The 12,842-nt window shown below is 43.3% G+C and overlaps 1 protein-coding gene across 3 annotated transcripts in view; it reads left to right on the forward strand.

Moving 5' to 3' along the window:
• The window catches only part of TTBK2 (tau tubulin kinase 2), a 215,205-nt gene that overhangs the window by 114,960 nt on the left and 87,403 nt on the right, over positions 1–12,842 (forward strand). For all 3 annotated transcript variants that reach the window (XM_066343762.1, XM_066343763.1, XM_066343764.1), the window contains exons 5-6: positions 2,709–2,849; positions 4,620–4,724. In XM_066343762.1, the coding sequence (XP_066199859.1) occupies positions 2,709–2,849; positions 4,620–4,724 (246 nt within the window). The remainder of the gene's footprint in view (positions 1–2,708; positions 2,850–4,619; positions 4,725–12,842) is intronic.

The raw sequence follows: 12,842 nt of genomic DNA on the forward strand, positions 1-12,842 counted from the left end.
GTCAACCCCAGGACTTCCACACACCAGGCCTATGCTCTACTGCTGAGCCAACTGTCCAGGACCTGTATTTTCATATTAATAATTCTTTCCTCATACTTTTGCCAGACGTGTATTTATCTTTTTAGATTTTGTTATTTGATACCTCAGGTTTATATTTTAAAAGATTTAAAAATTAAAAATCATTACTAGCCTGACCAGGCGGGGCACAGTGGATAGAGCGTCAGACTGGGATGCTGAGGACCCAGGTTCGAGACCCCGAGGTCACCAGCTTGGCGCAGGATCATCTGGTTTGAGCAAGGGCTCACCAGCTTGGACCCAAGGTCACTGGCTCGAGCAAGGGGTTACTCGGTCTGCTGAAGGCCCACGGTCAAAGCACATATGAGAAAGCAATCAATGAACAACTAAGGTGTCGCAATGCGCAACAAAAAACTAATGATTGATGCTTCTCATCTCTCTGTTCCTGTCTGTCTCTGTCTATCCCTCTCTCTGACTCTCTCTCTCTGTATCTGTTAAAAAAAAATCAGTACTAATATAGGTGTAGTTTAATTGATTTTCTTTCAAAAGCTTTTAAGGTGGTGGAAGTTATTTACAAATGAACTTCCAGTATTATCTTTGGTATATTTTTGGCAATCAAAATATTGAAGTTGCCTGACCAGGTGGTGGCGCAGTGGATAGAGCATGATTAGGATGTGGAGGACCCAGGTTTGAGACCTCGAGGTCGCCAGCTTGAGTGTGGGCTCATCTGGTTTGAGCAGAAGCCCACCAGTTTGAACCCAAGGTCTCTGGCTCCATCAAGGGGTTACTCAGTCTGCTGAAGGCCCGTGGTCAAGGCACATATGAGAAAGCAGTCAATGAACAACTAAGGTGTTGGAACGTGCAACGAAAAACTAATGATTGATGCTTCTCATCTCTCTCCATTCCTGTCTGTCCCTGTCTATCCCTCTCTTTGACTCACTCTCTGTCTATATAAAAAATAAATAAATAAATAAAATTAAAAAAAATATATTGAAGTTATTAGGTGCTCTAATGGGATTATAAAAGTTGTTGCTCTTGATTATCACTTATTTTACATTTTCTGAGGATGTAGAGAACAATAAATTACCCTAACATTAAAAAAATAATAAACTACCAATTTATACTATGGGAAAACTGCCGTTTTAAAGATATGTGGTATGAAAGACTCCTGACTTTCTTGTAATTTTTTAAATTCTTAGATTACTATTTAATGTTTTATTTTAAATGGTATTTATGTAATATAAGAAATTATTACTTTTGCATCGGCCTGGCATGTGGAGTCCCGGATTCAATTTCTGGCCAAGACACACAGGAGAGGCACCCATCTCCTTCTCCATTCTCCCCCCTCTCCTTTCTCTCTAACTCTTCCCCTCATGCAACCAAGGCTCCATTGGAGCATAGTTGGCCCGGGCGCTGAGGATGGCTCCATGGCCTCCGCCTCAGGCTCTAGAATGGCTCTTGTTGCAACAGAGCAACGCCCCAGATGGGCAGAGCATCGCCTCCTAGTGTGCATGCTGGATGGATCCTGGTTGGGTGCATGCAGGAGTCTGTCTCTCTGCCTCCCTGCTTCTCACTTCAGGGGGGAAAAAAAGAATTTATTACTTTTTCAAAAGTAAATCAACTGTTTTTAGTTGAGGTAATTGTTTTAGTGATATTAATCCTGATTATATACTGCAACATTTTGGGAATAGAGAGATTGGGATATTTAAATTTCCTTGAGATATAGTGGCCAGTTGCATTCTTTAGGACATAGAACTGCAGCACTGTAACCTGTTCTTCTCATCAGATTACTGGTTGTTAACTAGGCAATAAGGAACCTTCTGGATGGAACAGCACTGTGAAGTGGAAAAGAACACTTTGGAGTCAGACAGACTTATATTTGAAAGACAACTTTACCTTAACAGGTTAACATTATTTAAACTCTCTGAACCTCAAGTTCCTCATCTGTAAAACAGAAATAACTTCTTTTCAGGGCGATGTGAGAATTAAATGCAATCATGAATGTAATTATTGGCACAGGCTAGATACATTCATTGCTTTTCTCTACTTCTAGAAGTAATTGGGTGTTTCATATAATTTTTGTTCATAATAACAATAAATAGCATTTATTGAGTACCAACTGTATGTCAGATAGTATTCTAAACAATTTACATGGATCTGTTTTAATCCTCCCAAAACACTTGCCCCGTTTTATAAGGAAACTGTGCCACATATGAGAAAGTAGTAGAAAGTAGAAACATACTACAAATAAGTAGTTTGTATGGAAATATATGTTAGGCAGTAATGAGGAATTACTGCTCTGGGTGTGTGTGTGTGCATGTTTAAATATCTTTTAAAATAATATATATATAAATTTTTGTATATGTTTAACATTTATATATATTTATTTTTAAATAAGATATATATAAAATATATTTTTTAAATAATCAAGACTGTATTTTGTTATGACATCAGAAACAAAGGGAATTGTGACTTGGACACATGCTCAAAAACTTTGGTTATTCTTAAATTTGTCTGAAACATCAATGCATTATTTTAATAGAATCTCTTCCTTTGAGTGAGAAAATCACAATTTGGGTAAAATCTTTGCTATTTTAGTCAAAACATTTTTAATGGTAAATAGATAATTCTCCATCTTTTCTTTTAACATAGTTTTAGTACCATGTTTTAAAGTGTTTATTTGGTTTCTATAGGGTCGGAATCTGGCAGATCTACGCCGTAGCCAGTCCCGGGGCACATTCACTATTAGCACTACTCTTCGGCTGGGTAGACAGATTCTGGAGTCTATTGAGAGCATCCATTGTGTGGGATTCTTGCACCGGGACATCAAACCGGTAGGGGTCCTTTTCTAGCCAGTGCACAGAATGAATTTGTTGGATGGGAAGCAATAAATTACAAATGTAACACTCTATATTAAATACAAGATAACATTTTCATTTCTATAGCAAAAATGTAACTGGAAGCAAAATATAACGCCTCTTAATTTAAAAATAATTATAAACTACCACTTATATTTAAGAGTTTTTCTTATACAATGAAAATGTTGCTCGGTATCCAAATTAAAAGTGATTAATGCTTGACTTATTATGTGTGTTAACTTTGCTAATTACTTAGCCTTACAGCTAATTTGATAGTTATTCTTTAGATTTCTTTTTCCTAATATTGGTCAAAAATATTTACATATGTTGCTTTTAGATGTTGGTATTGTATTCTCTGAACTATTTTTTTTTTTATTTTTATTTTTTTACAAGGACAGAGAGAGAGTCAGAGAGAGGGATAAACAGGGACAGACAGACAGGAACGGAGAGAGATGAGAAGCATCAATCATCAGCTTTTCGTTGCGACACCTTAGCTGTTCATTGATTGCTTTCTCATATATGCCCTGACTGCGGGCCTTCAGCAGACCGAGTAACTCCTTGCTGGGGCCAGCGATCTTGGGTCTAAGCTGGTGAGCTTTTTGCTCAAGCTAGATGAGCCCACGCTCAAGCTGGTGACCTCGGGGTCTTGAACCTGGGTCCTTCTGCATCCCAGTCCGACACTCTATCCACTGCACCACTACCTGGTCAAGCTCTGAACTATTTTTTAAGTGACAAATTAAGAAACTATAAATTTTGAAAGACTAATTTTTTTCTCCTGAGTGCTACACTAGCAATATATAATTTTTTCCTATTGTTTTTCTTAAATATTGTCATTTCCATAAGTGTGAAATAAAACTTTTATTTTTCCTTCTCGGTTTTTTAATTGCTCAAAAGGGGAAATTACCCATTTCTGATATATTGTATTTACTAGGAATTTATCAGATGTTGGTACAGTTGGGAATTACACCCATCTGTTGCTACATGATTTCTAAAATTAAATAATTTACATGAAAATGCTAACTAAAATTAACAAACTTAATGTAAGGTAGATTTCGCTGGCTCCCATTTCTGTGCCACACTAAATGTCATTTGAGAGCTCTGGTGATCGAAAAGGTGACATTTTCATAAAAAAACTCCCTAGGTAGAATTGTATTTTAAAATAAAAGCAAACAATTTGGTAAAAATTTGGCTTTTACTTTTATAATTTTCTTATTTACATATCTATCTTTGCTTGTTTGTGGTCATTTAATGTTACATGGATTTTCATTAAGGGAAGAATACAAAGTATATTTTACTTAAGTCTGTTTTGAAATGTTTCCTTAAATTGCATTTTAATTTTTACAGTTAGTGAAATTCAACTTTAGGACATTTATTTACTTTTCTGAGCTATGTATTTGATTTTGCCTACTTTTAGTTTCTCCCATTTTAAAAAATAGGGATTGGGTTTTCATTTAGGCAATAGAGGAAGTTAGAGTTCTGATTCCAGTTAAGTCATTGTTGCGTTATATATAACTTTATACGGTTGCTTAAATTCTTTGTTGCTCAAAGTTCATCTGATCTTAACATTAATAGAACACACAATGAAATTTATGTATTATATTAATTACAGTAAACATCATTGACTAGAAGAGTGTATTAGGACATATGCGTTATATAGAATTTAAGCAGACAAATTAAAATATAGAAAGGATAAGATATAAAGAATAATTATTATAGGAATATGTATATTTTCCTTTATTTTTCTAGTCGAACTTCGCCATGGGTCGCTTTCCTAGTACATGTAGGAAATGTTACATGCTTGATTTTGGCTTGGCTCGACAATTTACCAATGCCTGTGGTGACGTCAGAACAGTAAGATTTTTTATATTATTATTAAATATTTGAAAAGTAACCTATTATTTATTGTATCACTCTAAAGAAATGCTAATTATGTATCAGCATAAATGCCATTCAAAATAGAATAAAGATTTATCAATAAATCCAATGAATGAGGTAATTATAATTTTATTATTGAAAGTTGTGGCTTTAAAAAAAGTATATTAGATGTAGTTTTAGAATTGTCTTGTAGTAAGAACACATGTTAGCCCTTTATGATCGGGGGTCTGTTTTGCAGTCATAGGGTTTTTCTACATACTATATAGTTCTTCTATTTCCATTATTGTACTTTTCATATCCATTTGGTTCTTTTAAAATTTCCTCTTTATTGATATTCTCTATTTGCTATGGAGTTGTCATTCTTTCCTTACTTAAGCATTTCTTTAGTTTTGTGAAGATGTTTATAATGGCTAATTTAAAACCAACAATATCTAGTTACTCACAGGCAGTTTCTATTGTCTGATTGGTCCCCCTTCCAGTGTATATTATTATGTGCTTGTTCTTTTTTTTTTTTTTTTTTTTAATTTTTCCAAAGTCAGAAGCGGGGAGGCAGTCAGACAGACTACCGCATGCACCCGACTAGGATCCACCTGGCATGCCCACCAGGGGGCGATGCTCTGCCCATCTGGGGCGTTGCTCTGTATCCACCAGAGCCGTTCTAGCACCTGAGGTGGAGACCGTGGAGCCATCCTCAGTGCCTGGTCCAGCTTTGCTCTAATGGAGCCTTGACTGCAGGACAGGAAGAGAGAGATAGAGAGGAATGAGAGGGGAAAGAATGGAGAGGCAGATGGGCACTTCTCCTGTGTGCCCTGACCGGGAATCGAACCCGGGACTTCCACAGGCTGGTCCAATGCTCTATTGCTGAGCCAACCGGCCAGGGCCCTTCTTTTTTTTTTTTTAATTTTATTTATTTATTTTTTATTTTTTTACAGAGACAGAGAGTGAGTCAGAGAGAGGGATAGACAGGGACAGACAGGAACGGAGAGAGATAAGAAGCATCAATCATTAGTTTTTCGTTGCACGTTGCAACACCTTAGTTGTTCATTGATTGCTTTCTCATATGTGCCTTGACCGTGGGCCTTCAGCAGACTGAGTAACCCCTTGCTGGAGCCAGCGACCTTGGGTTCAAGCTGGTGGGCTTTTGCTCAAACCAGATGAGCCCGCGCTCAAGTTGGAGTGCTGGGCCCGTGACCTTGGAGTCTTGAACCTGGGTCCTCTGCATCCCAGTCTGATGCTCTATCCACTGCACCACCGCCTGGTCAGGCCCTTCTTTTTTTTTTTTTTAATTTTTACATTAATTTGGGTGGAGGGGGGCAGAGAAAGAGAGAGAGAGAGAGAGAGAGAGAGAGAGAGAGAAGCATTAACTCATTGTTCCACTTAATTGTCCCATTTAGTTGTGTACTCATTGATTGCTCTCAAATTTGCCCTGACCAGGGATCGAACCCTCAATCTCTGTGTGCTGGGACAACTCATTTTCCATTGTACACTCAGCTAGGATGGTTGATTATTTGGACTGAGTGCTTTTTTATTTGCTTAGTGATTACATTATTTCAGTCAACTCTGTTTTTCTCACCCCTACCCCAAAACACAGTGCTAATCTTCACTCATTGATTGCTCTATTGTTCTTTTGTTTTTTGTTTATTTTTAGAGTGAGAGAAAAACAAGAAGGGAGAGAGAAACAAGAACAGAGAGAGATAAGAAGCATCAATTTAGAGTTGTGTCACTTTAGTTGTTCATTGATTGCTTCTGATATGGGCCTTGACCAGGGGGATCAAGCCAGTAACCATGGGATCATGTCAATAATCCCATGCTCAAGCCAGAGACCTTGGGGTTTTTTTGTTTTGTTTTGTTTTGTTTTTTGTATTTTTCTGAAGCTGGAAACGGGGAGAGACAGTCAGACAGACTCCCGCATGCGCCCGACCGGGATCCACCTGGCACGCCCACCAGGGGGCGACACTCTGCCCACCAGGGGGTGATGCTCTGCCCCTCCGGGGCGTCGCTCTGTTGAGACCAGAGCCACTCTAGCGCCTGGGGCAGAGGCCAAGGAGCCATCCCCAGCGCCCGGGCCATCTTTGCTCCAGTGGAGGCTCGCTGCGGGAGGGGAAGAGAGAGACAGAGAGGAAGGAGAGGGGGAGGGGTGGAGAAGCAGATGGGCGCTTCTCCTGTGTGCCCTGGCCGGGAATCGAACCCAGGACTTCTGCATGCCAGGCCGACGCTCTACCACTGAGCCAACCGGCCAGGGCCGAGACCTTGAGGTTTTTAAGATATCAGTGTCCCAAGTCAACGGCTAATTGCTCTATTGTTTACAACAGTGCCCTGGGGCACAAATTCATTGATAAACTAATATAATCAAATTGTGTGTCCTAAAGTGGAAGTTTCTGAGGTCAGAGTTTGATATTTGTTCTGGACTCAGGTGGGCTCCTTTCATCTGTCTTATTCTCCTGATTCTCCCTTGGAGAGCCCATAGTCTAGGCTGTGTGTTCATTAGATCCACCAGTCTCCTCCTAATTGCCTTTACTACAATCTCTGGTATTTTTGAGAGGGGTCTTGGATTTAAACTTAATTGAATTTTCTTTAGAAGGGGATTAAGAATTATCTCTCTTTTTGCTTTCTGCCCCCAGGCAAAATCTCTGAGCCAGGGCTCTAGATTTGGGGGTGAAGGAAATGTTTTTACTCATGTTCTTTTCTTCCACTAATTCCCAACCCACTTCATTCGGATTCCTCCGACCAGGGAGTAGAATGAGAAACAGCTAACTTGTTTACCAACCCCCACTTCCCGACCCCTTTCATCTGGTCATCCAGATTTTTCTGACCATTCTTCAACCCCCTTATCTACTTAATGATATCCCCATCTCTCCCTTCCACTTTGGCGTGGACATTTGAACTAGCCAATTGAGAGAGAATAAGATTGGACATTCAACACTCCAGGCAATGGTTCGAGACCTAGCAGCCTAGGGCCTGCATTAGGGATTAAAACAGAATTTGACCTCTGCCCACATGCTTGCTGGCTGGCTTTCAATAGCGGCAACATGCGCTTCTGCTGAAGTTATTAAAGTTGCCTTGCTGAGGTGTTTTGTCTCCACGAGTCTTGCTTAATTCCATCTTTAACAAGGGTGAGGCTAGCTGTTCTCTGAGTGACTTACTTTAGGAGCTGAGCCCTTTGGTTGAGTTGGGGGCAGTAGTCTGAGGTCCCTGAGCATGGAACCACTGCCTCATGAGCCAAGAGAAGGATGGTTGGAGTCCTAGAATTCTCGGCATACCACACCAATTTAGAGCCTCTATTCCATCAAAGAAGGCTAGGAGCCTCCACCTCACTACCTACAGCTGCCCAGGACTTAGCCTTCTCAGCAACAAGCAGCTGGGAGAATATGAAAATGCTGAAGTCTTACTTCTGTGGGAAGAAAGCCCTATATCTGGAAAGTGGGAAAGGAGGGAGCCCTGTGTTCTTGGTTACAGCAGTCTGGAGTGAAGTTGCCTTCACTGATCTGGAAGACAGAAGAGAGGGATCGGTTTTGGTTCAGATACCATAGACTCTAGCCTTTGCTGGCAAAGAATTTCATAGGTTTTCTTGAATAGATGTTTCTTCGCTTGTTGTTTGCCCTAAGGACCATTTCCAGAGGCTTTGGTTGTTTTTTTAAATAATTTTCATCAGTTTTACTGGGGAGTGAATCTGATGGAACTTCTCATGTTATACTGGCATTTGGTCTCTGTAAAGCCAGAAGCCACGGCTGCCACTATCAAAGCAGCCTGGCTTATGCAGGTTCCCATTGGATTCGGGCAGATGGTAAAGAAACGGCGGAGTCGGAGGATGGTGGGCCAGCCATCCTATTTATTGGTGTCTCACCAAGACAGGCAAACCACAAAAGACAAGGGAAAAGCAGAAAACCAGCTCTTCCCATGAAGGGCAAAGGATCAGGGAAGCCCCTGCAATCGTGATAGCAGGAACTGTGTGTGCCAGCTCCTGGTCTGTCCCACTTTATAGTGTAGAAAACCAAAATCCCTTAATCCAATATACAAACAAGGAAGTCTCTGATACAAAGTCACTTATCCAAGGCATAATTGGATTCCTCATGAGAGTGCACCACCCAGATCATACAATCAGTCAAGGGTGTGGGGAAAAGCTTAGTCCTAAAACCAAACCTTAGGCTACAATGACCTGGCCTGCTTATAGCCTGTCCCCCACACCCAATATAAGTCACAAGCGAGCAAACATATATATCATATTTACAAACTTATTTGACCAACATTCCACCCCTTTTGCTCGCTTTACAATCTAAACCACAGGCATCTTCCATGATGATCACTGTGCAAGGAGTGGGATACATTGCATAAACAGAAATAGTACCAATTACAGCAATAGGATTAACAGATCAAAAACTATGGGCGAAATGAGAGAGCTGTCAGTGGCACCAAGAGAGGCAAATCCTTTCCCTCTGGCAGAATACAGGCCAGAGTTTTGTCTGCAGACAGCACCGTAGCTGGCACCAGAGGCCGCCCTGAGTGGGCATACCAAACCTTATTGGCCAATACACCAGCATCTGCTGGTTCTATGTGTAGTAAAATAGGAGAACTCATTATTGGCCATAAAGAAATTACAAAGGTGCCCTTCAAAATGCTGTCCCCTTGAGCACTCAAGGGATAATACACTTCTACCTTAGGTGGCCAGGTGCTGGTTGCCCAAGGAGTTAACTGGAGGTCCACCTCTAGCCCCTTTACCCATAGTGCCAACAAGGCCACCCATCTCAGATGGGGGGCCTGTACAGTCCAGGGCCAAGTCCATTGAAGCCGTTGTCCTTTAAGAAGGGCTGTTGGAACAGGTAAGAGCACATTGCCCTGCTGTCTGAAACCTGGCTTGAGTAAAATGTCCTTGGTGCGTATCTGCAACTGAATGGGGGCAGCTGTCCGATGCAGGAGGGCCTGTACTAGAGCTGGGCTCCCCCGTCGAGGTCGCTCATTCAAAATCCGGAGTACTGTCCATAAGCAGCGTGTCCATCCAGTAAGAGAGCCGGTGCCCCCCTCCTGTCGCAGTCCCTGCTTTAAGAGTCCATTATACCGCTCAATGATACCAGCAGCCTGGGGGTGGTAGGGAACATGGTACTTCCAGTCCACCCCCAGCTTTTGAGCCCATTGCCTCACCATTGAACCAGTGAAGTGGGTACCATTGTCACTTTCAAGGACCAGAGGTCGCCCGTATGCAGCACTCAGGCGGTCCAGAGCCTGTATGACTGCCCTCTGGTCAGGGTTACGAGCAGGGTAAGCAGCAAGCAGCCCGGTGGCAGTATCTACACAAGTGACTGCATACTGGTACCCTTCTGACTTTGGTAAGGGTCCAATAATGTCTGTCTGCCATCGTGTCAGTGGAACATGACCCCTCTGAATCTGTCCAGGCGACACCAGTGATCTCCGAGGGTGTTCCTTGGAACATACTGCACATTGCTCACAGGCTGCAAGTACCTCTGCATAGGACACAGGCAAGTTCCAAGCCTTAACCGTAGCCCACATAGTTTTCTGTCCTGCATGGAGCAGGCGCCAGTGGAGCCACTGTGCCACATCACCTGCAGGGGCAGTCTCTAACCATCGCACCCTTGCCAACGTGTCTGCCTCATCATTCCCAGGATGGGCTTGAGGGGCATGCCCTGTGACATGATATACTGTCACCTGTTTCTGGTGTCCTATTTCCCATAAGTCCTGCCACATAGCCTGACCCCATAGTGGACGGTGCATTACCATACACTGGTTAATGTGCCAAGTAGCAATCCAAAGGGTAAGTCCACGATAGACGGCCCAGCTATCAGTACAGATTACCAGAGGTGAAGGTTCATTATGGGCAACTAGCCAAACAGCTCTTAATTCTGCCCATTGGCTGCTTTGGCCTATACCCGTGTCCATCCAAATAGTCTCAGTGGCCGGATGGAAGGCTATAGCTGTCCATTTGGCAGGATGGCCCCTGCTGGAACCATCAGTATACCAGGCATCCTCGGGGATGGGCACCCGCCCCTCCTGGTAGGGACTGACTTCAGGTTCTGCCTCCTGAGCCCCAGTTGCACCTGACTCTAAGGTCGCATAGGTGACTGGACCCAAGACTTCCTGCAGTTCTGCCCTCAATGGGCTGGTGCTAAGAGCACAGCGTTGCTGCAGGTAGGCACCCCACTTGGCCAGGGTGGACATTTGGGCCATACCACTGCATGGTTTAGTTGCCCAATCTCTCACCCATCCAGCTATAGGGTATGTTGTTTTGACTGTAACTGGTGTTGTGGTTGTAATACTCTCAGTTGCCAGGAGGGCAGCATACACAGCTGCCAGCTGCTTCTCCACTAATGAGTAACGAACTTCAGCACCTTTCCACAATTGAGACCAAAACCCAATAGGTTGCCGTAGGCGCTCTGTCCGCTGCCACAAGCCCCATCCAAACCCCTCTGAGGTTACATGAACATCCAGCTCACAGGGCCTGGCAGAATCAAACACATTCAAGGCCTGTGCCACCTTGACAGCTCTCTTAGCAGCTGCAAATGAACCTTGCACCTGCTCAGTCCAATCCCAACGAACCCCCTTTCGAATAAGGTTGTACAGGGGGCGTAGTAACTGAGCCAAATGGGGTATAAATGCTCGCCAATACCCCAACAAACCTAAGAATTCCTGTAACTGTTATACCGTAGTGGGCACGGGGTATGCTTGAATCTTATCTATAACTGCGTCAGGGATAACTTTTGTCTTACTGGACCAGACAACTCCCAAGAATTTAACAGATAACCCAGGTCCTTGTAATTTGTTCTCGTTGACTGCCCAGCCACATGCTTTCAAATGGGATAGCAGGGTAGGGACTGCTTGCTCCAATTCTGGAAGAGAATCACTAGTTAGCATAATATCATCAATATATTGGTACATGCGAACTACCTCTGGCTGTTTCCATTTAGCCAGGTGGGCAGCCACCAGCCCATGGCACAAGGTGGGGCTATGCAAATAGCCCTGGGATAACACTGTGAAGGTCCATTGTCTCCCTTCCCAACTGAAGGCAAATTGGTCTTGACTCTCTGCAGCTATATCAATAGAGAAAAAAGCATTGGCCACGTCTTCCACAAAGTGGTATGTCCCCAACTCATGGCTTAGCCGATCCATCATGTTAGCTATCGAGGGAACAGCAGCGTGCAAAGGGGGAACAACTTTATTAAGTTCCCTGTAATCTACTGTCATTCTCCAGGTTCCATCTGCTTTGCGCACAGGCCATACCGGGGAGTTGTAAGGACTGTGTGCTGGCCGGATGATCCCTACCTTTTCTAATTCGAGGATTGTCCCTGTGACTTCTTCATAACCACCTGGCAGGTGGTACTGCTTGGTGTTAGTCACACGCTGAGGGATGGGTAATAGCAAAGGGGAATGTGATGCGTGTCCCCGCAATACGGCCTTCACGACCCTGATCCGCAGCCGAAACTCCCCAGCTGTAGTTTCCAACCACAGTCCTTGCAAGATATCTACCCTCAAAATATATTCAGGAATAGGAGATACATACACCTAATATGACTTAGGAGGCAGTTTTCCTATCCCCAATGGAATAGTTACTGGCTTCACTTGAACAGTTTGTCCCCTGTAACCGTCAATGGCCACTGGGGTCCCAGCAAACCGCTCTGGGTTCCCATAGAGGAGGGAACATTCTGCACCTATATCCACCAAGGCCAACACCCATTGTACATTGGAAGGGGACCAGTGGATAGCCAGTTCCACGTGTGACCTCCGGTCCCCGCCCACCCCCATTAGACGGGTCCCTCGGCCCTTTTCCTATTCAAACTGGTACAATGGGTCTTGGGAGTTCTCCTCTCCCTTGGCCGTCTCTATCATATAATCTTGTAACCGAGCTGTGCGTGCACCAAACGTTTTATTGGTAGCTGCTGGGCCTTTCTTTTCAGTGGCTGGAACTTCTGTTCTGGTTTAAGCTGCCGCCAAAGCTCCAAAAGAATTTTATTAGACTGGCCATCCAATTTCCCCTTATCTGCTCCAGCCGCAATCAAATCTACCCACATCTGCGTTCGGGTAACCTTTACAGGCCCGTTTCCCTTGCTAGTTGGGGGGGCAACATAGGCAGCAGCCCTCACTGCTTTA

The sequence above is a fragment of the Saccopteryx leptura genome, chromosome 6 (genome assembly GCF_036850995.1).
Source record: "Saccopteryx leptura isolate mSacLep1 chromosome 6, mSacLep1_pri_phased_curated, whole genome shotgun sequence".
Classification (NCBI taxonomy): domain Eukaryota; kingdom Metazoa; phylum Chordata; class Mammalia; order Chiroptera; family Emballonuridae; genus Saccopteryx; species Saccopteryx leptura.